Here is a 25,024-nt window from a genome sequence, read left to right on the forward strand (position 1 = left end):
AGCACTGGAACAGGGGCTTATGGAGTCTCCTTCTCTGGAGACATTCAAAACCCACCTGACTGCATTCCTGTGTCACCTGCTTTAGGTGACCCTGCTTTGGGAAGAGGGCTGGACCAGATGATCTCCACATGTCTCTTCCAACTCTAATAATTCTTCAATTCTGTGAAACATTGAGAGAGATTGAAATCTTATGAAACCTGAATGAAAAATAAGAGCCATTATTTATTAGTAGGCAGGAACATGAGTTGTTTGGCATCCTCCTTGCTAACAATTTTTGTCAGATACAGTGTTGTCACAGTGGGCCTTTTCATTAGTACCATACTTTCAAGCAGATGGTGCATCCTGGGGTATTTGAATGCACCAGTAACAAACAAACAAACAAGAAAAAACAGTTTGTCAAATCAATCCAAACCTTGATTTCTCTGTCCTAAATCTGCTTCTGAAGAATTTGTCTGTAAGATATATGTTGGTATTTGTGCAAGGTTGGAGTACAGGTGATGTAAATTTAGTCAGAAGGACTAACACATCTTTTCTCTCTTGCAAAATCTGGTGTTGGTATGCTAAGAACATGTACAGGGACATAATGACCCATTTGAAAAATACGTCCTGATAATAAATACATTGAGAGGACTTAAACGGTTTGCATTCAAAATCAGGTCTTCATAGTAATACTTGCAGATCACATAATTTCTTTGGTGAATACCTCTAGTTCAGCCGAGCCATGAAGGAAGGACTGTGAGGCCATTGGGCTGGGGATACCCTCTGAGTAATTTAGGTTCAGGTTATTCCCTGGAGCTTCCATCCTCCATTTCAGCTGCCTGCCCCTCCTCCAGGCCTGTCACCATCATTGCTGCCTACTTTTCTCCACACCACTCTTGCCAACACCAAAACCCACATGACTTTTAATACCATCACTGACTGAAGAAGAAACAACTAAAAAGTGCTCTAGAAAAGCACCTCAGAGCAGGTTTACCTGATTGGAGTTGACTTCAATAGGTGGAGTTACATGACCTATGTGTGAAAATGTCACTAGAGTTCTGCAGCTACTGTGGCTGCAGTTTTTTTCTGGACTTACTTTACGATGCACATAAAACAGCATCTTAAATTACATCTTTTATTTACAGTGAAATATTTAAGGTTGTTATCTGGTGGTCTACTGGGCTTTGTTAACAAAACCAATGTTCCACTTTGTTTATGCATTCTTACCCTTGGGATCTGGAAGATAAACTGGAAATCAGAGGTTTTTCTTCTATGTTAACACAGAAGAAGAATGTTAACTCTGTTATCTCCACTCTTTCTCTGTTTCTGTTCATGAATCAAGCAAAGATTAAGCCATAGTGCACACTTCTCAGAAACAGTAATTCAGCCTCCAGAATTCTGCTTATGTACCAGAAGCACTGGGTCTCAGCTTGCAAAAAATCAAGACATGGGAAGTGGCTGCAAAATGCTGAATACCACAAAAGTTTCTGTCTTCTTTTAATGAGGTTAAAAAATAATAGTAATGAGTACAAATGCAAAAAAAAGCTTCTGTAATGCAGATTTAGAAGACAGAACTATCTCTGTTGTCTAATTCTCCTACACACCTCTTGTTTAAGAAAAACAGAGCAAAACCAGAAGTTTATATTACTCCTTAATACAGTAACAGGACTTACAGGTATTCCCATGCAAACACCGTGTTAGACATGGCTGTGCAGTAGATGGGACTGACATCAGGAGGTGTGCACGGGTTGGGGGAAGACTGGGTTGATACTTATCAACAGCATAGTGAGAGGCAGTGAATGGAAAACAGGGCACAGCCCCAAGTTGTGGTGGGATGTCACATCATCACTTGTCACCCTGAAAACTCAGTTTTTTGATCTTGTTGATATAGTTTCTAAAGACTTTCCCAGGACAGTAACTGTAAACATAGATATGTATACATTCTTTCTGATACACATCTTTTGATGGACATCTCTCACGGCCAGTGCAGTTGGGAAGGTGTTAACCTGACCATCCAATCCCTGGCCATGGTCAGAAACCTATAAGTTCTGAGAGAAGAAATAAAGTTCTCTCCTTCCTTCACCACACCTCGAGCTGTGTCCGTGTGACTCGTTTCATGTCCAACAGCGACAATCACTGAGGCTGCAAAGGACCCCATTAAGGCCATAGTTCAATTTCCAACTCAAAGCTGTTTTTTTAATGTGGTCTTTGCTGCTGTTTGAACCCATTTTGAAGCTTAATAATGCATTGATCTGTTTTATTGCATTTAGTATCATTTCTGATCTAATGCTGCTATTTCATCCAGACTGATGTAATTTTTTATATTAAAACAACACCTGTGCTGTTCATCAGCAGTATCTAGCAACCCTCTCCAACATCTGATTCATTTCATTTCATCACCTCACAGCACAGCTCAGGAATTAAACCTTGGATCTATTGCAGTCAATAGAACTCCTGTCACTGATTTCAGTGAGATAATAATGTCATTCCAGAAGTGCCTCTAGTGTATTCATCACTGCTTGTAAAAGGATAGCATTTGCTTAATCTGAGGTCAACATTTACCCTGTGTATTTGTAGATCTTTATGTTTTTCACTCTGCACATGCAGTATTGTTGTTATAATATCTCAATTTTGAGATAGTTTGACATCATTCAAAACTGTTTGTTATTAAATATTAAATAAGCACTCTCTGTATCTGAGAAGTAATAGAATAGATTCGGTTTCTTAATAGCTTTTTCCACTGTTTATTGTGCAGGTTGTTTGGTCAGTCCCACCAATTCTGAACTTGAAAATGCCTTGCAATAAAACAATATCACAACCTTCTTTGCCAGCTCTTGGTGTTACTGGGACTGTCAGAAAGAGTAACCAAGTGCTGCATTACTTGTTGTGTTAAAGGGAAAATTCTGGGTTTCACTCAGTGAAGTATCTCATGCATCCTGCACTGCTAAGTCAGTGAATATTGCAAAATGCAAACGAATAAAGCTATGTTCCAATTTCTCTTTAAGGAAATACCTGGCGTTTTAGTGCTGCTGTTTTCCTTCTGAAATGCAAAGCTGTTCTAACAGAAAGCTTTAGTCATCATTTACTTGACTGCTAGAGGTCCCTATATAATTTTAGGCCCACTTTTTATATTGTAAATCAGAGGTCAAGTCACAGTCCATACCATTATTGAAGATTTATGGCACTATTCAAATGCTGCCACAGAATGGAAAAGTAGATTTTTGTTGAGTATCTTCAACTTGGTTCAACTACAGTGTATTTGTTTACCCAGTAAACAACTATAAAAACACACAATACATGTTAAATATTCATGAAGAGAGAAGCCAATAACACATAATGACATTCTCATAAACAGCTATAGCACAAAATTTAATGTGCTTTTCATATTTTGGACACAATTCTGTTCTACTGAACACAGAATTGCCCTGGACCATTAACTTCTGGAAGAGCAAGACAAAAGTGTTGTCTTGTCTTTGTGGTTTAAAGTACAATATAAAGAACTGAAGGATTCCTCAGACAATTTCAATTGTGCTAAAAGCCATTAATCCTTTGCTAAAAGAAAATGTTATTAAGGAAGTGGAGTTTTGACTACTGTTTCAAGCATTGATTCTTACATTCGTACTCATTCATGGGGGATGTAATGACACAATTCAATATACAAAATACAGACTCTGTCTGTATGTGTTGGCTGTTGTTTGCTGATGATGGATATCTAAAAATCAACAAAGACTTCCCTAAAAAGTAGCCAAAAATCAAAATTGTAGCTAAATATACAAACATAAATACATAGCTGAAATTTGCTTCCAGAAGAGAAGTCTTAAAGCCTCCTAAGAACTCAAATGCGTCTTACCTGAGAAGTAATTTTGCAGAACAAGTATAATAGCGCCCTATGGTCATCACATACATCTCTTTTTCAAACTGATATTCTTGCAAACAATGTCATGGTCTTTCTGAATCTCAGCTTGAAGAACTCATCTGGCAAATGGGATTCAAATTCCCCCTCTCATTTGCTCTACAGCAGCTCTGCATTGCTAGTTCTGCCCCCAGCATCTCCCCAGTGGCCCCAGGAGGGCCTTGAATTATATTTTTGAATTATGCCCAGTTTCAGTTCTAATGAGTCACAAGGTAAATGTGAGTGTCATGTCAACTTGTAAAAGACAAGCACTGTGCTGAGACTGCGCCTGACACATGAACTGCTTCCGCTCTACAAAGCACTGCTAAAACATCTGCTGAAGGGATTTGTCTGCTTTTGGGTACTATCTGTCAGAAAATATTTGGGATAAGTGAAGGGAGCCCAGAAGAAAGGACCTGTATTGACTAAGATCCAGAAAACAGATGGATTGAAGCATAAGAACAGACTGAAATACCAAGGTTGTTTAGCCTAAGGAAGAAAAGATGGTCTCATGTGTTCAGTAATAGTCTTCAAACAAATTCAAAGCTATTGTAAAAGAAAAAAAAAGTCTTCTCTCATTTACTTTGAATAAAACAGGAAGCAATGGATGTAGATCAGAGCAAGAATTGATTTAGAGCAGGTATGAAGAACTTTTTAAGAGTAAGGATAATTAACAAAAAAGATTACCTGGAAGCACAATCCATGGTGTCCCAGTCACTGACCTTCAAGAACAGGTTAGACATCTGTTGGGATGTGTAAATTTAGCTGATCTTGCCTTGAGATCTGACCTCTGAAGTCTTTTTCAGTCCTATGAGTCTTATCACTGCATGAATTCTAGCATGCTCAAAGATTAAACTGATCATCTGCAGTGGAAATGTCCACTTCCCAAGGTCTGGACTACAGCCCATTAAAATCAGGGGGAATTTTCCAAGTGACTTGAATAAGCATTGGATCAGACCCTAACTGAGTGTGTAATTTGGAGCTGCATATGGAATTTGGTCCACAATTTTATTAATGGTATTTGCAAATGGGAAGAATCCAACTCCTTTTCCCAGGGCACATTAGTTTGCAATGGTTTTACAAGAGAAAGTAAACACATGCTGAAGGTGCAGTGCTAGATTTTTCTTACAAAATTGAGTGGAACTGACTGAAGGCAGACATAAGGAGAAGATCTCTGGGGGGGAATTAGTAACTTTTCTCAAGGAAGAACACTTTAGACAGCTATTTTTTACATCAATTAGGCAGGGCCAGACAGAGGGAGACAGCTGAAACTATGTTAACAACACTTTAAAAATAAATAGGTATCATGAACATGAGAATGAAATGTTTGTCTCTGCCAAAAGATCAAATTAGCTAAGAGCCTGAAAATGAGCAGAGCAAAAGAAAGGGAGACATTAAAGCTGTCAGTGGATTCAATAATTTGTGTAGTGACTGATGAGGAAATATCCATTTTCCCATAGACTGTTACCAAATAACATAAGGATTTTTCTCCACTCTGAATGATCAGTTAAATCACAAGCACTTAAGCCAGCTAAGGGTCTGCCTCTGCAATTGCACTTCTATGCAATTCAGAGGAATACTGGATACATGAAATTCTACATGAAGTTAAAAGCCTGCAAGATCACAGCTCCTGTGGGCATCCATAGCCACTCTGCTTTTGGGGATTGTGGGCATGTCCTGGAAATTCTTTCACCCGTTACCCTTGTCTTGTGTCAGGAAGCAGGTGAGGGCTCCTGATGCCCCTTTAACTGATGCAGGAAGCCCCTACTAAGGTGGGGCTAATATACACATGAAAACTCTTTGCTTTTGACTAATTTGTTATGTCTAGGAGTAAAGACACAAGGTTTCGAAAATCATTTCCCTACTCTGGTTTGTTTGTTGCAGATGTGTTCTGTGTCTGCACAGAAGACTGAACACTCTACCTGAGAGATCATTTATGAAATATTTACTTTGCATTCTGGGAAGAAAAAAAACCAAAAAAAGTCTGCATATTATTATGGATTGAGTCTTTGACTGCCAAATACTGAATTATTTATCGCTTAATTGTACAAATGATATCCATGAGGACCTGTTAGATTTCAATATGCAATTGATACACTGCACACAAACAGGGCTGCCTCTTTCAGACTTTGTTCTGGTACTTCGGTGGGTCACCTTAAAAGAGGTATGAGCACTTAGCAGAGGCCAAGCAGGAATAGCTGACAGCATTTTGGAAGTTGCAAGGACTAAAAAGGCGTGCAGAAAGCCCCATGTAGCAAAGGATACTTTGACCTGGATTAGTTCATGTGGGACCTTTCCACTCCTCACCTATGTACACTTGCCAGCCAGCAATCTGTCATGTTTTTCTGATGCTCCCCTTTCTGGTGGGCAACCCTGTCCCTTCTGTCCTTCAGCAGAGTTCTACCTATGCTATGGACACTCCAACCACGTGCAGGGTTTTCCACCTACAACTGTGAATATCTACCATTTTCCTCCTTCAACACCAAGCATGAGCAAGGAAGGTTAGGAGACTGTACCCATTCACCTGCTACCTTGGCCCTGTGCCTACACACCTGTTGCAGACAAAAAACATAAATAGACTTTCACTGTTAAATTCATAAAGTTAAATGCCTGTAAATATTTGGTGAGCATGCCTTTAATACAGACTTTAACTGTATTATTTTTAATTAATTAAAATTAAATTAATATTTAACTCAATTTTAATGCCACAGGTTTCCTGTCTTCAATTCTGCTTTTCAGTGGGAAACACATTACAGTGAGAGAGAGTCTCTTCTGCTCCCAGTCTATCACCCCAAAACGAATTCTGTCATCTTTTGCTAGGTTTTTTTTTCCCTTTCCCTCTCTCCTATTTCACATTGTTCCTGACTCTGTGTTCCCACTAGCTTGCAGCCAGGCCAGAAAACTTCCTCTACTTTCCTCTTCAAAGGAGGCTGGTGGATTTTTTACTCCTCTTTCCCTAGTGTGAGAAAAAGAAATTTAATAGAAATTAATAGCAATCTAATAGAAAAACAGAGTTAGCCACTGCAAATGTGGAATGTGATTTTTTTCTTATACCCAGCAATTCCTTGCATTTTTTCCTTCCATGAGTGAGACAAATAATAGAAATGAGGAAAATGGGAACCTCCAGTGGATCAGAAAGTAGTTTCTATTCCTCCCTCTCTGGGTCAGCACCAGAAGCTTCAGAGGATCCCACATTTGAAAACAGCACCTAGTGTATCTTCCACATTGAGATTCATCCTATTTTTAAATAGTGGCCTAATGCTTAAGATCTGAAGCACCATCTTCAATACTTTTATGTCATTTGTGCTCATCATTCTTTCCTTTCCAGCAATTCTGGTGTAATTTGCAAAGTTATCAGCAGAGTTTATGTTTTCTTCCAGATCACTGATAAAGATATTGAGCCGTATTAGCTCCTTTGAAGCTGTTAAATAACCCATTAGAAGAGAGTAGAAACATGCTGATGTAGCTGCTAATTAGTTCCCAGAGCATTTGATATAGGTAAATTGATTCTGTATAGTACTGCATTTTTTTACCAGATTGTCATGCAGGGCTACATCAAATGACTTAAAGTAATCCATGTGTATTAATGCAATACATCTATCTTAAGCAACTGCATTTTAGTCTCATCTTGTTGTTTGAATGCATCTATTTTCCACATAAAAATATATTTATTAACATTACATAAGATACTACCTATGAATAATTTCTATTTATTTCTATATTTATTATCTATTTTCATTAGTATTTTACCTAGGGTCTATAATTATCCAAAACCAATGCATTTATTCTTTACAGTGTGCCACATTCATTTTTTAGCAGTCATCTGAAATCTCCCCTGTGTACCAACAATATTATTTCAGAATGAAGATGAATGGCTCCAACAGTGTTTCCACCATTTTTTTTGTCATACTCTTTGGGAGCACTGAAGCTTGATGATTTAAATGTGTTTTGTTTTCACTGATGAACATTCTCTCATACATACAGTGAGAGCAAAAAAAAAAAATCACTTCATTATGATAATAGAAAAAAATAAGCTACTTTTCAAAGTGGCTTATTAAAAACTGTGCTTTATTATCCAAAACATAGTCCCTAAATGAAATCATATCAAAGGCAAAAAAAAAGAAATCATTGCATTTTGCTCTTGTTGGCTATTCAGAGACTATACAATTGTGACAGAGAGAGCTGTTAGACTAAGCATTAGTAACAAAACTTTTAACCAGATCAAAATACTGGATGTTCAATCTTAGGGGTGGCTAAGCCCTAATAAGATTACTCTTTAGGCCATTTTCACATTCTATCCAGTTCACTCTCTGAGACCAATGTAAGATTGAAAACCTCATTACAGTTTTCAGTAAATAAAAAGGGAATAAACAGTAAGGAAATATCACACATGATGTCAGTTGAACACACTAGCTTTCCCAAATACAAGCCAGTTTTTAAAGAAGAATAATTCTCAGATTTAAAGTGACTCAGTAAAAATGTAATGATAAAGCTCCTTGCTTTGCTCTTCATCAAAGCTATCTAGATCAATCCTCCTGAGATTTGCTGAAGATTGCACTACAGGCTTGGAAACCCAACTCTGAATGTGAAAATGCCCTAAAGAGTAATCTTATTGGCTTAGCTACCCTTAAGCTTGAACATCCAATATTTTAACTTGGCTAAATGTTTTGTTACTGATGCACAGTCTCCACAGACCTCCTCTGAGTATAAGAGATGCAAGCAAATGACAATTATAGTAATGGTTATGTTTAAAATGGTCACCACTACAAAATTTGATAGTTGTTCAATCTCCTCATCATACACTTTCTCTGATATAGTTCTGTATAAAATCAGATGGCCTAGTTTGAAACATGGCCTCCTCACATTTCCAGAATGATCTGAAGATACCAGTAGAAAATGACAAGTTCCTGACCTCTGATTTCCTGCCCGTGGCTGCCTATCTTGAAATATATGTTGGACTTATCTAACATCCAGGATTTTGTTATGCCTTGGAACTCCCACTAAATGGAATGAAAATTTCCAAAGCTGGTTGAAAACGGTGGGGATCATATCTTTCCTTGAACTTCATGAGGACTTCTTATGGGAATCCTGCCATCATTTCACCAGGAATGCTATCTGTCTTTGAAAGCAGATGTGTCAGAAAGCTGCCTCAATAACTCTGGCTCTCCTGCACTACCAGAGACCTGGGCCGAGTCATTTTGCCAAAGAGCTAAGTAACCACTTTCTCAGAGCTTTGAAACCTGTGGCTTCCAGACATCCTTACCTTGCTGTCATGGATGTGATGAGAAACAGGCTTCTCAGATAGCAGCTCTCTTTCTAATCTAGTAGTTGCTTCAGGCCCTGTAATTTTTTCATCTGTGTCTATCACACAGGGGAGGGTGCAATTTTTTCCCATGGTGTGCATCTTTCCCTGGTGTGTGAGTCACACTGAGATAAGGTGAAGGGTCTGAAAGACATGCCCACTGACAGTGATGACTTGATGGCTCAAGTCTTGTGGATTTTCTAAGGCATCAATTTCCTCCTGAGAGATTTAAAAGTCCCTTCATTTTACTTTTCAGTGGTGGATGTTGTGTTATTGTAAAGCCTTTATACTGCCAGCAGCAACTACTTAAGTACATACTACATGCTGTGGTTAAATCAGTCAATGTAAATCTACTTAGATATGTTTATCACTACCTCATCCTTTCTTCTTTAGTCTTCTCTGGAACAATTTGTACAAAATCACCCATCATTCCAAGACATCATTCCCACAGCATCAAGTGTCATGAAAAACTAAACCATGCAGGCAGGGTGGCTACATAAATATGCTGGAATGATTAGCCAAAGCCCTTTGTCCAGAGTTCCAACTCAGTAACTGGTGTGTCAAGGACTGCATGAATGGGTATCTTCTTTTACTCTGTGGACTTTGCACTTGGTAGATTCAGGCATACCCACAGGTAAAGATACGGTATCATTTTTGAATAGGTGGAGCATAGGCACCTGATGTACTCTAATCTTGTGTTTGTTTATGCTTATTTATTAGCTGGAGTTCTCAAGTAACAATGGTGTTAAGGTGGCGTGGCTGTGCCATGAAATGAGTGTATATGCACTCTGACCATTTACAACATGATACCCTTTTTAGCCCAAATCTAGATTTTATACTTCAGGCATAGCTTTTGTTTCTTACCACCTCAGAGGGGCTGTGACCCACCATGAGGAGTGACTCACCTTAATGTTGTTTGTCCCTTCTTTTCAGTTCTAAACATTATTTTCCCTCTTCAGAATTTTGCAATCAACAAGATATTCTGGCTTCATTCTCATTCCAAGAAACCTATTTCTCCTGAAATTTCACCACCTAAAACACTGCAGGAAAAAAAAATACTGTGGTGAAAAACATGTATTTTAAAAATTGTTTCCTTTTCTGGTATCTTTATCATGATAAAACAAGTTAATCTGTTGAAACCTTTTCCTACATCAATATGAATTAATATTTCCAGCATATCTCAAGACTTCTGTCCCTTCTTACTGAGATTATGGGGAGAACCATTCTGGCATCAAAGGCTGTAGTGTAGGAGGGGAGCTGGTTGGGTGCCAACAGGCAGTTCAGGTTGCCACCTTGAAAGCAAATTTTCCTTGAGAATCAGGAATGACTTACAGAGTGTGGAAAAACTCATAGGACAAACAGTATCTCTAAAGGGAATGCTGCCAGGAAAACTCTATAATTCTCATTTGTGTTTCTGTCTGTCTCAAGAAATAGCTCAGAAAAGCTACATATTTATTTTCTATGTCCTTCTTTCTGAGGGCTCTTATTAGATTACTTCTACACATTTTATTCTTTTTTGGTAAATATCTATGGTGCAAAATTATGCCATGTGATGAATGATGAACACACACAAGAACTTGGATATTTGGTAGTGATTTTATAGGTTTGGTGATGATGTGGTTTTTTGCAGAGCCAGAATATAGAAACACATTTTGTCATCCAGGCTGCGTCCACTGCTCTTTCTTGCTAAAGCCCTGTAAGAACTCCCAACACATATCTGTCAGCAAAGCTGCCAGTGTCTTTGAAGACAACAGGTAATAGGGATTTCTTTTATAAGGTGATTAACTTACATTTCAACCCTATTAAACAAGTAAGGAGAAACTGTTGCTGTCCTCCTAAACATTTCTTATTTATTTTTAGTTAGTAAGAACAATGCTATCACTTGCCCCCCAGGTCATGTTATATTGACCAAAAGGAAGGAATGTGATGTTCATTTTCCTCAAGGGCATCTCTCAGACATGTAAGCTGACTTCCTTATTGATTGGTTCTTGTCAATATGTAATCGGAAGCATAGGGATCATTTCTGTTTTAGTCTGTAACAGATCATTTCCCCAGGGTACTCTACTTGATGTAGGGGAATAGGGATTTAGTGGTTAGGTTTTTATCTTCTTATTTAAACATGTATTTTACTGCTGTGGAGGGAGCAGGAGAGACATTGACTAAGTAAAATAAATGTGAATTAAATAGACTTTAGGGTAAAGGCATTTTTGCTTTCTAAAATTCCCAGTGTAGCAAACAGAACGGTTGACTTATTTCATCATAAATAAGGTGTCTCAAAAAACTTTTGACAGATGATGGGAGAGAGAAAGTTCGGGTTCTTGTGAGGTTTTGAGAAAACAAGGTCAGTACTTTTCAAAGAAAGTTGGGTAGGTTTTTTTGGGGGGGGGGGGTGGTGGTTTGGTTTTGTTTGGTTTTTTAAGTATTTCAGGCAATCTCAGGGATAAAAAAACAATTCAATAGCCAAAAAAAAAAAAAAATCCTCTCCAAGCTGTTAAATGTTTAATACAGGAGCCTCAAAATTCTCTTCTCCACACTAAATAATGATATCTTATTAAAAACTTGTTAATTGGTGTGACACTAAATGCAAGTTTGTACAGGTCTCTTCAAGTTCTGCCAGTATACTATCTTCAAATTTTCACAACATCTATCTTACAAAACAATTCCAGTAACACAGCTATGGCTTAAAAACAAGATGATTATGAATGAGTATCAAGAGCATGTCTTCCTATTTGAACAAAATACACAGCAGTGGCAAGTGATAAGGCAAACTAATCTGCATGAAGACTCACTTGGTAGTGTCAGAACTATGTCAGGCATTTTACAATAAGGACTCTTGTTAACTGAAACACAAGAAACCCACCTGAAATAGATACAAAAAAAGCTGTATTATGCCACATTATGCTATTACTTATCCTTTCTCATCTTTAACCTGCTAAATGTGGCTAGCTATTATTTTATAGTTTTTAGTGAAAAGTCTTAATTTTGGACAATGGGAGAGCATTTTTATCAAGCAATGACTTTATCCCTGGTCCAGCTGGCAAAAAACAGTAGATCAAAAGAGGACCTTATTGATGGCCAAGAACCCCATTACACAATGAAGATATCCATCCTATCACTCATGTCAAGTCCTTACTTAGGGAGTAACCAGCACCAAGTAACAAAGACACTTGTACAACACCTTTAGCTAGTCTATCCTATGAGTGTTTTAACACTTTTAAAGAAAATAATTCTGTAGCCTTGTATAAAACAACACTGACAGGAGATTAAAAAATAATCCTGCAGTTTACTCTTTTCCTTTCAGGGAAGGGAGGCAAAACCTGGTAGTGGCCTAAACAATTTTGCAGATTAGGTGAGGGGGTGGAGGTATGAACTAGCTACACAGACTGTTTCATCAGCCTTGCTGTCCTGATTTTAGTGCAGTGCTCAGGAGATCACAGCAGGATGTCCTATGATGTTCTTTGCAGAGACTGAAGCTGCAGTGAAGAGTTTGAAGGCTGAAATGTCGAATACTTTTCCTTAAGTACTTCAAGACACAACCTTCAATTTTCAAAAGGAAAGCAGAAGAGATATATTTTCCAGCCAATTGTATGCTCGTCACTAAATTCAACTCCAAACTAACCTAGAGCACCACAAGCACATGCTTCCAAGCCATGTAAAACATCCCACTGACAACACAAGGACTGATTCATTCAGGGGCACAACTCTGTTTAAAGACCTAAGGGCAAAACTGCATTCACTTCAGATTTTCCAACACACTGATAATAGTTAAGGGGCTTAGGCTTTCCGTGAATTAAGTGTATCACCTTTTAGGTTGCAGTTACGTGCCTGGGTTCCTTCTTTATGCAAAGCTGGAGGTAAAATACATAATTTTTTCAAGATAATTGTACTTGCTTTGAAGCAGGGAACAGATCCTGCTGGGTATCTTCCAGCAGTAACTAAACTCATAACGTATGAAACCTCTTTGAAATACTGGTTTCTCATTACACAGAAAAGTGGTGTTCTGTGCTGTTGAGTTTCACTGCTTCTTGGGTACTGCTGTGCATTGAATTTATCAAGGTACTCAGAAAAGCCTTAGTCCAAAAAATCCTGTTTTTCCTTAAAAAACCCAGCTGTTTGTTCATAGTCCTCAGAGTTGTGGTAACAACTTTAAAAATATGAACCAAACAGTGCAAAAAACTGCTGGTGTAGTTAAACGCCTCTTGAAACAATAGCACCAAGTGGAATGAAATAATGCATACTTTTTAAGAGTGTTAGTTCTTAACTTGTAGACACAAGTCTGAGGGAGGGACATAAACCAGGGTGAAAAAATAAATGTACACCAAAATAAAAACATACAAAAGATTAAGTGTCTCACGAGCCATACTAGTCATTGTTGCTATTCAAAGCAAGTGGTAACTGGAAGCTCACTTTCTACAGAGAGCTACTATTCTAAATTTCTAAGCAGATGCTGGCCACCCAGGTCAGCTCTTCTAATGGATAAATCAAATAACTTAGCAAAAGTATTTTCAGATCTTTTTTTTCTGTTTTCTGAGAGTTCACCTGGACTGCAGGATCTCCCAAGAATGTATTCACTTTCTGCTAAAAGGCCAGCCACACACATTTCAAGCAGCATTTAAATCCCAGGCAAGTAATCCACAGACTGCAGACAGCCCCTTTTCAAGAGCAAAGGATGTGCAAAATGGGAGCTATTTTGTTCTGCTTCATTGAAACCAGAGATCTCCCCAATTCAGAGGCATATAAAACATTTATTAGCATTAATCATTGCAGGTTAAATAAAACACAAAAACTACATTTTAGGGAAAAAATATTATTAGGTATGATACAATTAATATGTAAAACAGAAGGTAAAGTATTAACAGATTGCAGCATCCCATACATGAAGCGAGTGGGTCCAGCCCAATCAAAGCCCTTATATAAACAAAACAGAGGAAGAGTACCTAGCAGGTGATTTTAAACTGGCAATTTATCACTGACTCTGGTTTAAATAATTAAGGGTAGGTTAGTAAAATATATCACTGTAGTGAAACAGTCTGATGACAGCCAGAATGCTCACACATGTAAACTATCTAGTCACGCTTATTCCCATGTGCCATGAAGGATTAGTGAAGACATGAGATGACAAATAAGTTTTTTAGGTATCGATACAGACTCATGTTACATTGCAGCACTTTAGACAGACATGTACTGTGTGTAGAAACAGTAAGTTTTTTTTCTTTTGAGTGTCATTTTATTACTTCTGAGTTCCAATTCCTGAATAATAATGGCCCTTTTTAGATTTCTCAGTCTGCAAGACAGACATTTTCTAGAATATGCCATTTTCATGCACAAGAATGGCAAGTCAAAAATTGTACCTATTCATATCTCCATCTTCTTGCCACCTTCGATCCACTTACCAACTTTAAGTTCATAAAGGTGAAATGATCATTAGCAGAAAAATGTACTTACAGAATAAAACGTATAGTATATGAGAACCAGACATAGTGAAAAAAACACTACATGTCAGCAGAACAATATAAAATTGTACTTATATACACACATATATGCAGAGCATATACAAAAACTAGTTCCTTCATAATTCTTTTAAACTAGTTCACGACAAGCCAGAAAAGCAAGTCACCCTCAACTGGACAGTCACAGTCTTGAGTCACGGTGCAAACAAACTCCATCAACTATCCTTGGCACTACAGCCTGTGCCTCAGTCCTGCTGCCAGCTCTCTTGAGAAAATCAGTCTCGGACAAACCCAGCACCAGCTGGCTAACAAAGAACTGCAGCTTGGATATTATTATTATTAGAGAAGATCAGTTACATAGTCAGGTGCTCCAGTACAGTAATTTAGCTGTTCACCATCCATTAACTACTAAGAGGAATTCCAGTTGCTGCTAAAACTTTCAACTCTGAGATTGGGGGGTTCTCTGTCATTTTTCTGGTTGTTTATGAAGGGTGGTGGTCCTTTCCAAGAAACACAGGCAACCAGTGGAAGCAGAAATCATTAATTTTACATTTTAGAATCACTATTTTTATAACAAACAATTGCCCCATTTGAAGAGGCACATTAAAGCTGCACCTTGGCTTTGACAAACAGCAGAGAGGCAACAACATTGTTGAGCCCTGTGTTCAGAGAAAATACGAGACGCTCTGCACAGCACATTGCCTCATTTTTCTTCTGGCTTCAGACTTCTCTGCTGAAGCTCCCAATAACCCAAACCTCAAGAACTTATACAATCAGAATCCTTATTAATTTAAGTCTTTTTCTTGACTAAAAGCAGAATAAAGTGATTTAGATCTGCCCCACCTAAAGCAAAACCTATTTAGTCACCATTCAAATTTTAAAATCCCTCAGAGATCCATTGTAAAAACTTCCAATTTAAAACTATTTTAACATATAAACCTGTTCTGATTCACACACTGCTCAAAGCCAGAACAGGACTTGAACAACAAGTGAGAACTTGTTGTTCAGGACAACGTCCCATAAAAATCAGCATCAATTGCCATCTCTAACACAAATTAGAGTACTCACAAAAGGTACTCACAAAATTGTCTTACAAAGCTTTCAGACATCTCATTTAGGATTTAGTAAATTTTGAGATGCCATGTTCAAAAAAAATATGTAACAATGATTTACAAAAGCTTAAAAATCAATTATGGATAACTGCTATATGTTGAACTAAAGTTTACGACACCTCCAAAAACATGGGTTCAATCTCACCTTGTTTTCTGGGTAACTAGTCTAGCCTCTTACTGGGTTTTACTTAGGAGGAATCAGATCTCTTCCAGCATTGGGTCACAGACCCCATAAAATGTAAGAACCTGTGATGTTGTTAAGTTTGGTATTTCCTTAGCACTGAAGGCCACATGAAGCTTTTCCCTCCCCAGCCAAATGAAGGAGCCAGGCATCCCTGGCAGACTTGCTTGTACTGGATGGAATTAAATGTTCCCTAAAGGAGCCTGTCTCCCTCCCCAGCTATCAACAGTGATGATTACTGAATTTTCACTTAAATAACCCTAGACTATCAGTAAAATAGTTGCTGCAATGAGTCAGAGACACGGATTGTATATCAGCACAGCTGAAAACGGAAAGTTTACCCAAAATATCCGAGGCCATATTTTCTAGAATGTTTTCAAAGGAGTCCAAAATATAGAAGGAATTAATTATATGTGAAAAAACAGTGAAGCGTATGTTCTTAGATAAAATCCAGAGGGATATTTCCCACCTATACTACTCCAAGCCCTCTGGAGACAAAATGTTCCTGTTGATTTTATCTGGCTCTGTTTCAAGCCCTAACAATTAGTGACATTTTATCTAAGCAATCTCACAACCAGCCAATAAGGTCTGATTTTCTATGTATCAACACGGAAACCACGCTCTAGGCTGTCTGCTCATGATTTATTGTGGAAAGTTATTTTTCCCTTTTGTTTGCTTTTAATAAGCCCTCCTGAAAATGTGCAGCGGCGATAATTTTCCTCATAAGAGAACAAATTAATGTTGTGGAATTCAGGCTGGGCTCTGGTTTTGAATACAGCATTTCTTACTCTAATTCCCACTTCCAATGAAATTGATGAAGAAGACAAATTTGGATTTTATCATCTCAGTCACACAAATTCAAAAAAGAAGGAAGTGGAAAACACATATGGTTTTACATTCTTTCTAGTTCATAACCCTCTGTAGGAATTTTTTCCTCCACTGCATTTCCAAGTGCATCATGCTTGATATCACACAGTGTGTCTTCCACACCACATCCCCACACAATCAAGAAGACTACTCCACAAATTCAGGGAATTACATGATTACAAAAACACATTAATGTAAGCAGACATTCATGTTTGTTTTTTTTAGATTCCAGCCTCTGAGCCCAAATTATATTGTGCTCTCTTGTGCAGTTTTTGTGTACAGAAATATCATTCTCTGAACTCAAAGACCTCTTGGAGCACGGCAGTGAGACCGTGAGGAGTGAGGCACTGTGGCACCCTCTTTTAGAAACCAAAGAATATGCAACTTTGAACACAGATAGCTTTGGTCTGGGGCACAGATTTGGAGGAACCCTGGTAAGCAGTGGAGATCAAGCATGTACTTATGCTCTTTTTACATTTTCAGCAATTACTGAAACCCACACCCTGCACAGGGAATCATTCCAGTCTACACAGTGGCTGCATTTTCACTTCTTTCTGGAGCACACTGGAACTATATGGAGTCCAGCAGTTTCCTTCATGACAACACCTTCTTCCACATACACAGCACTTCCTGACACAGATTTTGACTTCCAGTCCATAAAAAACTGCATTCACTCATCCCTTGGATCCATTTTTTTCTTCAGTTAGCAAATTCAGTTTCCTTCTTGCTGATGTTTACTGAAAGTAGGAGGTGAAGCTGCAGATTTAGAAAACTTGTGAAGCAGAGTTCAGATAAAAAGATGGCAGAGAAATTGTAAGCCAAAACTCAGGATTTATGGGGTTTTTTTCACCCTATTATTACAGAGAAAACTCTAGAAACATGCCAAGTCCACTTTGCAAATGTAAGAAGATAGGTTTTTGCAGCAAACCTAAATGATATATATGAACTGATCTTTTTATTAAAAAAAAAAAAACAGTCACTAGTTTAAACAGAGAATCGGAGTACTTTGACATTGTCATTTCGACAGGATATTAGAGAGGATTTTCCAACTGGGTTTTGCAAAATCCCTTTGAAGTAAAGCCTTCTGCTTCTGGTCCTTGCGTTATTGCTCATGGGAAGTATTGAAATTACTGCTTTCAAGATAAGGAGCCACGTCACTGAGATCACGAAGTCCTTTCTCATTGAAAAAAAAAAAAAAAAGGCAAATGGTGCTGTTTTTCAAGTAAATCTAAAAAGATCAAGTTGGGTCAGCAGCACCGCCTACCCATCTGTGAAGTCTGCCTTCCAAGTTTGATTGCTCCATTGTTACTGTTTTCATGAGGATCTAAGGGTGGGATTTGCTGACCTGAAACACATGAAGAGACATGAATTCAGTTTTCCTCTTGGAAGAACAACACTGCATGCACGTAACAGTTAGAAGAATCTAGCTTGCATAAGAATTACATCTGTGAAACCTTACAATAAAACAACCATACCTTGAATATTTTTCCTTGTATCCTGCTCATGAAAAAAGATTCTCACATTAAAAAAATATATGAAATATGGCTATTGAGAAGGCATGAAGTACACTGAAATGATATTATCCATGTATTTTTTAAAACCAGTTATCTTACTGAGCTCCTTACAACTTAGAAAAAGAAAATTCTCATCTTTCTCCTAATTCCACCTAAATGTGAATGGTGCAAGCTTAATGGGATTGTACCCATCCTAAATCTGCATGGCATTTAGTCCTAGCACACTGGAGTTTTACAAAGCACTGTAACTAAACACATGGTGCCTGTACTTGACAAAGAAAAACATATCTGCTCTTTCTACTGAATCCCTTTCTCTTTTTTAGGGGTACCCATGTCTTTCCAGTTGACAGCTTTGATTACTTAACATCACCAACATTCCCTCCCCCACCAACTCTCCTGATTTTTTAATCATCTTATGGAGTAATTATTTAGAGTGTTTGAAAGAATTTCAGCCATTACAGGAGAGCCAGAGATCTCTCCTGGGGCAGAAGGGCACTGCTCCAACTCCCTCCCCTGTGTGCCCTTTTAGTACTGCTGCATCTTTTGTCTAACTGGCTTCCTATTAGTAGACAACATACAATGTGCTTAATAAGAAGAATAATAAATGGAAAAAAATATCCTCCCAGGTCCAATCCACCCTGTGTCTCTCTGGTGTGCACCTGGATTTTGCATTAAACCCTTGTGTGAGCTCTCCATCAGTACCTTGAGATTTTATAGTCATAGTAATGTACTTTCCCATCACTTTGTGGATTTCCTAAATTTTTTTTTCTGAAGCCGAATCCATTTTTTTATTAATTATTCCTGGGTTTACCATTACCCATCTTAAATAACATGAGTTAAGATATTTAACATTTGTATCTTATATACCACTAACAGAGAACAGAGTTCCTGTGACCAGCTCATCATAATCCAGGTGAATTTTACAGTTTAGATTTCCCATCCTTTGCTTCAGTTATTCACAGCTCTCTCTTATCAAATGTTCTATGAATTATGTACCTATGTTGAATCCTGAGTCCTACAAATTATTTGGGGGAGTGGTTGTGAGTGGGCAAGTTAAAAACATTCAGGTAGAATCCAATCCCAATGAAATCAAACAGCAGAATTTGATCTGTAAAACTTGTCCTTAAATTACCTTTAGCCAAGATTCAAATTTTCTCTTATTCAGTTAGTTCTGCACAGGTATGATGTACAAGAAAAGAGTGACTTTTAAAGCAGATAATCTTGTGTTTTTGTGCAACTGAATGAGAAAGGGAGACATCCATGCATTACTAAGGTAAAAATACTGTATGTGGTCCAACAGAGTGAAAAATGTGTATCTTGAGGGCCAAAGCATGTTCAAGCACTGACATTACAATGCTAAACTCTGTTTAGGTCACTAAAATATCAGCTTCACATCCTGCTTAATATTCTGTTCAGACTTCATGTTTGTAAAGTAAAATAAAAAGCAGAATAGGTAGTTATGGACCCAGCTGTTACATGCATTAGTTTTGTTGGCTTTGTTTGGAGGCAAAGAGAATCCACTAATTCTTAAAACTCTAGAGAATATGAAGAACATGGTATCTGTGAGAGGCTTTCCAAGAAGGCAATGCTGTCGTCATAGAGACCTGCAGGGAACTTCTGCATTAGCACTTTAATACTTCCAAAGGTCTTTCAACTCAGTCCCAGTGAAATAAAACCCTGTCAATCTGACCCAGACAGAGCAAAATGTAACTAAAAAACCTGGAAACTATAGACATGGCTTCCACAAATAATTTCCATTAAGCAAATACTCTCTGAACATTGGGTTCGTCTAATGGTAGCTTTGGAATAGGAGAGCTTTAATGTGCAAACTAGCCTAACTTTCATTTTAGAACTCTGCATTAAACAAAGACCTTAACTCTATTTGTTTTTCATTCAGCTTTTCATATCTCCTATGAGCTTCAAGTCTTTTCTACAGTACTCCTGATGTGCATGCCAAGAAGCAGGCAAACTTAGTTTTGGAGCAAAAAACTTTGCAGGCTTCAAGGTCAGTGAGCAGTTTGTCCAGTTCAGACCAGGACACAATATATGTTGTTAATAATCACCCAAATTCAAGTAATTTCTCAAAACAATAAAACCCACACAGATAACAACTATAAATAATAAAGACAAAAAACCTCTAGACTTATTTGCTGGTTAGTTATTCTGGCCTTTGAACTTAAGTACTGTTTGTCAGGAACTAGCCATGTTTTCTGCTGTCACCACCCCCTCCTTGAACTCAGTGTAAGGAAATAAATGTTTAAACAGTCTAAACTTTTACTTTTTTCAAGTTTGATAATATTTTTTCAGTATGTGATTCTTCCCTCACTTACTATTTCTCTTATTACCAGAATTATTAAACCTTCAAGTTAAATAATTTTAGTTTCAGTAATAAGACATCCCTTCCCAAGCAGCTTTTACCATGACAGGAGTAACTATCTTGGAACATAAAACTCAGTCTAACACCTGAGAACCAGCTCCATGGCAAATGATACAGTGATTTTTCATCAGGCATCAAGGAAAATGAATAAAAAAAAAAACAGTCAGAAATCTGTCTGACTTACTGTCTTTCCTTAGGCCTTCCTGGCAGCAGGCACTGTAACAGAGAAAGGCCTAAGCACCAGCAGAACACTAAGGATGAACAGTGAAATGCTGAGCCTGCATCTGTACTTCCTGCTTCTAACCCAGCTCAATCACTACTGCCACAAAAAAGCACTGTGATCATCTCATCTTGTCATTCAGCTCCTGATAAATACGGCATCAATATTGCTGACACCAACTCAAATATACCTGGCACTGAGTCAGGATCAACAGAGGTCACAAACTGAATTTATTTTGGAAAGCATATACTCATTTAAAATTTGTATCACATTGGCATCCATAGTCTCTGTTCCAGAGTAATAAAGATATCCTGGTATTGAATATCATAAATTAAAAATGCTGTAGGTTATTTCTTTCATGCAGTTTATGTCAGAAAGAAGCAGCAGTGCTCTGACATTCAGCCCTGCAATTCTCATGCTGAAGAAACAAAAACATTAAGGCAATTTATCTACAAACTGAAGACTGCTTTGTAAACATAGAGTCAGCTTAAAAGGACCATCAGAGATTGAACTCCTAGAATAACAGAATGGCTTGGGTTGGAAGGGACCTTAAAATAAGGGGGTTCTAACACTCCTGCCATGGGCAGGGATGTCACTCACTAGATCAGAGTGCTCAGGGTCCCATTCAACCTGGCCTTGAACACTTCCAGGGATGGGGCATCCAACCCTCTCAGGATAACCTGTTCTCATCTCTTGCTTAACTTAAGATGACAAACTAGACCACAAATAATCTTCGCCCTGTTTTGAAGAGCAGGACACAACTTGCTAGCTTGCCAAAGATCACCATGAGTGTGTTTTAGGATTCCAGAAGAAATAGTTATTCACAGAGAATGCATGCAGATTCATCTAAGAATTCTCCAGCTGAACTGGTGAAATGAGGAACTTGGGGATAAAATATTACTGAGATGGTATAGAAGTCCCATATGGTTTCTATTGCTGATATTCCTACAGAATAAGTTGCTGACTGCAATTTAAAATTTGATTTTGCACTATTATTAAATATAAGATTATATATATTGATTTCATTTCACTAAGGTTCAGACCACGTTTCACAGATTTTGTACAACAAAACTGTTTGTAACCATCCACCTCCACACATTCCTGAAGAGGTCTTGGTGTCCTCCATTCTCTCATGCCAGTAAACACTGATGTGTAAAATAAAAAGCGTCACAAGAGACTGCTCAAATGTAGGGTTACAGAAATTGTCACAGTTCTGAAGTGAATCAACCAGATTAACAGATGCAAAGCATTAAAGCAATTGCATCTCCTTTCTGGCATGTTTGAGTTGGGCTGAGGCAGTCCAGGATGAAGGTCATAATCTTCTCCAAAGCCTGGTAAGAATTCCAACTCCTGCTACTGAATCTGAGGTTTGTTAAGAGATTAATCAGCACTGTGGGCGTTGCTGTTCTAAGAGTGCCAGAGGCAGAGATTGGGAAATGGGAGGGTGCAACAAGAGATAAACAAAATGGGAATGAAGAAAAATGTAAAGTGGAGCAGAGAAGCAAGAGAGACAACAGGGACTGGGTAACAGCTCAATGAGCAGAAGTTGAAGAAAGGTGGACAGCTGGAAGCAGGAGGCTCAAAGTAATAAAAGCTGCTCTCTTTATTCCTTTTTGAATATGATGCTCCAGTTGGAAGCTGTGACATTCACTAGCTCAGAAAAACCAGGCTTGAAGTTGAGTTTTTTGCTCTTGTTTGAGATTTTAAACATGAAACTAGCTTCATTACTGACCTGTAAAAGACTACATGAAAGGAACGGATGGGATCAGCCTTAAAGCTGAGAATAAGGCTCAGTAAAAAAAAAACGCAACAGTTCCCATGCTGACAAAGGGACAAACAGAATGCATCAAACACATAAGTAATTTACTGTGGAAACAGATATGTTGTGATCAACCTGAGCTGGAATATGCAGATCATGAGGTCAAACCCCGAAGACTCACAGAATCACAGAATATGCTGAGTTGGAAGGCACCCACAAAAATTATCAAATCCAACTCCTGGCCCTACACAGGATACCCCAGGAGTCACACCATGTGTCTGGAAGCATTGTCCAAATGCTTGTTGAATTCTGTCAGGCTGGTGCTGTGACCACTTTCCTGGGGACCCTGTTCCAGTGCCCAGCCACTCTCTGGGTGAAGAACCTTTTCCTAGTATCTAACCTAAACCTCCCTGAACACAACTTCAGGCCATTCAAGAAGCAGAGTCCTGCTACCTAACACAACAATTACACTAAGGATAAGAAGCAATCAGAGTCCTGTGCAGTGGCTTTCTCTGCCTTTCTTTCAATTTTCCCAAAAATCATGTATAACATAATTTTTAGGAGGCTGGAGGAAGGTCAAATTCATTTCACTCTGCCCCAGAGCAGCAGCCTGACACCTGTCAGAGGTCAGGTGAGCTTTTCTAATGGCTCACCTGAGAAAAGGTTAACTTCTTCAAGCAGTGGTACAACAGCTATACAATGGCCAGAACCTCCTCCACAAATTGCCAGCTGTATCACAGCAAGATGATCCCCTGCAAATCTCATTAATAAAGAACAGCCATCTGTGAAGACACAGCAGAGCAAAGCAAGCACATCTGATCTAATAGTTTTGGCAGTTTTCTGCAACTGTAGAACTTAAAACCGTCCTACTTCATATCTCCCCAGATTCTTTCATGCTCTGAAACCTATTTCAGTGGTATGTTAGAAGTTTGTCACATGGATTATAAAGCTTGGCTCACTAGTCTGTCTCTAGTTATTCCCCCCTGCCCCACTTCTACTGATGTTTAGATTTCCCCAATTGACAGAGATGACTGTTTACTCATTTTGTAAGTTTTAATGCAAGGGAACACAATAAATTTTACAACAAAATCTACTGCATAAGTTTACATAATTAAGTTGCAATTATTTTAATACTTTTAATAGCACAGCTAACAGCATCACCATGCAAGAAAATCAAGCCTTTGGTTTGCTTTGATCTAAAGCAAAAGCATAGATTGCTGACACAAGTTCTTGCTAGGGGAATCAGCAATACAACTACATTTTGCTCATTTAATTAAAATCTCCAGAGAAAAACCCAAACAAATATTTAAATCTTGCATGTATCAAAGTAAACAACAGTATTCCTAATTACTTAATTACTAAGAGATCCAACCTTGACTCAAGGTCCTGCTATAATTAACTTTGGGCTGTGTCAGTTTATTTATTTATTACTGTTTTAAGTTGAAGTGCTCTCCTCGGAGAGAAATGCAGTACCTTATATGTTTAACTTTAGGAATAGCCCAAAGGTCATTAAGTTTTGCTCCATTCACTAGTCTGAAAGCAAGAGGAGAACTAATCCTGAAACACAGGGAGCATAAACTGTAAAGAACATAATCTCAAATATAAGTTTGGACAATGTTATTCCATCCTTTCACACCCCATCCAAAAATTCAATTATGAGTTTTGACTACCTTAAAAATCGGCATGTGGAATTTCTTTGTAACCTAAATGTACTTTATTTTCTTAAAATATCTTTCATAGACCTCTTCAAAGTACTTCACAGATATCTGCAAATACCAGCAGATAAAAGGATGAAAACCACCATACTCATCACTCTCAAAGCTTGAAGACTGTTCATCTGCAATTCCCCCCATCCAAGCCCATCTGAGTCAGTGCAAACATTGAATGTCTACTGGAAAGGATTCCTTCCACATTCCACATGTATTTCATACCTTCCTCTTTAGTTTGTCCAGCATACAACTGGTTAAACTGTAAACTCTAGAGATTGAGTTTGATTTGGTTTTTTTAATCTCCCAGTATTTCTAGGAAACAAGTATTTGGGTTACATTAAATATTCAATATATGAGCTTCTGGCAAGGCGTCAGAAAATCAATAGCTTCATACATTTACAACTGAGCATTTACCACATGAAAGGTTGAATCCCAAGACAGAAACTGCTCTAATTAGGAAGCCTCATCTAGGAAGAATGTTCTTATCAGGATTTTAAGCATCAGTCTGTCTCTCCTTCTCATAGTACGAGCATCAGTAAGAGTGAGCATGCTAACCACTCTTTGCACAGTCTCTATAGAGTGTTCTGGTAATGTTCTTCCCACTTCCTTCTCACCCTCAGCAGAGGAAGCCGAAACGCTTCAATCTTGTCCCCTTTGGTAGC

At 38.1% G+C, this 25,024-nt stretch overlaps 1 protein-coding gene across 2 annotated transcripts in view; it reads right to left on the reverse strand.

Annotated features, from left to right (window-relative positions):
* RAB31 (RAB31, member RAS oncogene family) overlaps positions 1-25,024 on the reverse strand; it is a 75,372-nt gene continuing 50,348 nt past the window's right edge. The window contains exons 7-9 of one of the 2 annotated variants that reach the window (XR_009276946.1): positions 10,079-10,213; positions 4,559-4,614; positions 1-197 (exon numbers count right to left, since the gene is read on the reverse strand). Coding sequence is in view for 1 of the 2 variants with exons in the window: in XM_058832776.1 (XP_058688759.1) it covers positions 18,031-18,128 (98 nt within the window). In the remaining variant the exon portion in view is untranslated. Of the gene's footprint in view, positions 198-4,558; positions 4,615-10,078; positions 10,214-15,282; positions 18,129-25,024 lie in introns of those variants that run through there. The other variant, XM_058832776.1, reaches the window with a different exon arrangement.

The sequence above is a fragment of the Poecile atricapillus genome, chromosome 2, assembly GCF_030490865.1.
Source record: "Poecile atricapillus isolate bPoeAtr1 chromosome 2, bPoeAtr1.hap1, whole genome shotgun sequence".
Lineage (NCBI taxonomy): Eukaryota > Metazoa > Chordata > Aves > Passeriformes > Paridae > Poecile > Poecile atricapillus.